At 53.4% G+C, this 2,500-nt stretch overlaps 1 protein-coding gene across 1 annotated transcript in view; it reads right to left on the bottom strand.

The window, feature by feature from the left end:
• Sema2a (Semaphorin 2a) overlaps window positions 1-2,500 on the bottom strand; it is a gene marked incomplete at its 5' end in the record, with an annotated part of 17,176 nt that overhangs the window by 13,384 nt on the left and 1,292 nt on the right. Inside the window, 3 exon segments of the mRNA XM_070136937.1 lie at window positions 565-795; window positions 944-1,214; window positions 1,383-1,487. Coding sequence (XP_069993038.1) covers window positions 565-795; window positions 944-1,214; window positions 1,383-1,487 — 607 coding nt within the window.

Here is a 2,500-nt window from a genome sequence, read left to right as displayed (position 1 = left end):
GATTTTGGCGAGGTCACGTTTCACTAAAATACAACAGCAGCCACCGGAAAATTTCTCCACATAACCCGCCGTCATTACAAGATTCCATACGTGAAAAACAGCATACAATCTGGGCGGTTTACAACAGCAAAACCATCCCGGCGTATGCAAACACAACCTGCATCCAGCACTACAGAGTTAAAACCTATTTCATTTGTTGACATACGAACTGAAGAAAACATATTATTCCGGCGCGAATGACGTCAGGTGGAATTCGTTCCGGAGAAAATCTCGGCCAAAGGTGAAAGAAATCACAAGTGTGGCTCTGTTTACGCATCGGAATGGAGCATTAACAGGCGTTACAGTGTGATTTGTGAAAAAAAAACTCTGCCGCATCACAATCAGGAGCCTCGGCGCTAGAGACGGCTGCGGTGCGGCCTTTCTCAAGCGCAGCCTCGGCGTCCGTCCGCGACGCGTGAGTCACCCGATCCCACTTCCCTTCGCCGCTACGCCCGTCCACGCCCGGCCACCGACAGGCGGCGCCCGTCCACGGCCGAGCGGCCGACAAACGGCACTCCTACTCACGGATCTCGTTGAAGTAGAAGGGGAACTCTCCCGGGATGGAGCAGTTGAGCCTGGCCTTGAGGTACGTCGCCCAGTTCTGCACGAGGATGTTCTTGCCGCCCGTGTCCTTCTTGCACACGCGGGCCACGCGCGAGTACACGTTCTTGCCGCAGTTGATGTACTCGACGGCCGTCTCGCGGAAGAAGAACATCACGTACTCGCCCACCTCGTACGAGCCCACGAAGTTGGGTTCTGCAAGAGAGAGCACGCGTGAGGGCGGCGCCGAAACCTGTAACGTGAGTGAATGATCAATACGGCATTCCGACATTTCGGCGAGTACAACGGCCTTTATTGGGAAATCACACTCGTCACCCCCGACGAGCGACGCCTCATCACTCACTGTCCAGCCACTTGGAGTCGTACTTGATGGTCCTCTTGAACGGGTACTCGCGCCGCTTGGTGGTGAAGTTGTAGAGGTCAGCCCGGAAGATGACCGTGTCCGCCTTGGTGAACTCGGCCACGGTGCCCGAGTACAGGCCGGGCAGGCCCCCGGGGTTGCCGTGCTCCACCCACACGGCCGTGCTGTTGTCGGCGGGGTCGAAGGGGCACTTGGCCACGCCCGAGCCGATGCCGGGCACGTGCTCGTGGCGCGCCAGGTGCGTCATGTTGGCCTGGGCGCGAGGGAACGCAAAAGGGATTAGTCTGAGAATTGGAAGAATGGAAGAAAGGAGAAGAGGAAACTATTAAATATACACGACTACAATCCGAACGAGCGAGGAGAAAAGGGAGAGTCAGGAAAGTCGCAATGAACAAGCGCCATTCGCGGCCAAGTTACTCACATAGATCACCCAGTCCTTCGGGTTGTGGGCGTTGGTGCCGCATATATACAGGCGGTTCTTGGACATGGGCTGGATCACGCGGATGTGGTTCCGGCAGTCGAAGTGCTGTACAAACACACAAGAGTCGAATTAGATCATTCTAAAAATAATAAATCACCCGCCATTCGTTGCATAAGATTCCAATAAGCTGTCTCTACTCATCACATATTTCACAAACAACGAAGATTATGCAAAAGAGCGAACGTGACTAGTTATTCTGTTTCTGATTCCGTTATTGGATTTCCTTTGGTGGTGAGCAAGATATTGATAAACAATATATAACAAAAACAAAGCTATGCTGTCTCCAGCTGATAAATAAACAAAACCAAAATAATCAGGTAAACAAAATACACAACGCGTACAATCACACAACGCACGCGCGCAAAGCACACACACACTCAAACACACACACACACACACGCAAACACACACACACACACACACACACGCAAACACACGCAAACACACACACACACACACACACACGCAAACACACACACACACACACACGCAAACACACACACACACACGCAAACACACACACACACGCAAATACACACACACACACACGCAAATACACACACACACACACGCAAATACACACACACACACACGCAAATACACACACACGCAAATACACACACACACACACACGCAAACACACACACACACACACACACACGCAAATACACACACACCCACACACACACGCAAACACACACACACCCACACACACACGCAAACACACACACACCCACACACACACGCAAACACACACACACCCACACACACACGCAAACACACACACACCCACACACACACGCAAACACACACACACCCACACACACACGCAAACACACACACACCCACACACACGCGCAAACGCACACACACCCACCCCCGCCCACCCACACACACACACCCACACGCCCGCCTTCAAACACAAACCAAACCCGACCCGGCCTCTCGTGAAACCCCAGCGGCCCACAGCGAAGGCTCCCGAGACCAAGCCCAGAGACCCCCCCCCCCCCACAAGCGGCGCGAGCAGAAGTCTCTCTCTCTCTCTCTCTCTCCCTCTC

Source organism: Penaeus vannamei, chromosome 22 (genome assembly GCF_042767895.1).
Source record: "Penaeus vannamei isolate JL-2024 chromosome 22, ASM4276789v1, whole genome shotgun sequence".
NCBI lineage: Eukaryota > Metazoa > Arthropoda > Malacostraca > Decapoda > Penaeidae > Penaeus > Penaeus vannamei.
This window is presented reverse-complemented; position numbering and strand designations above follow the sequence as displayed.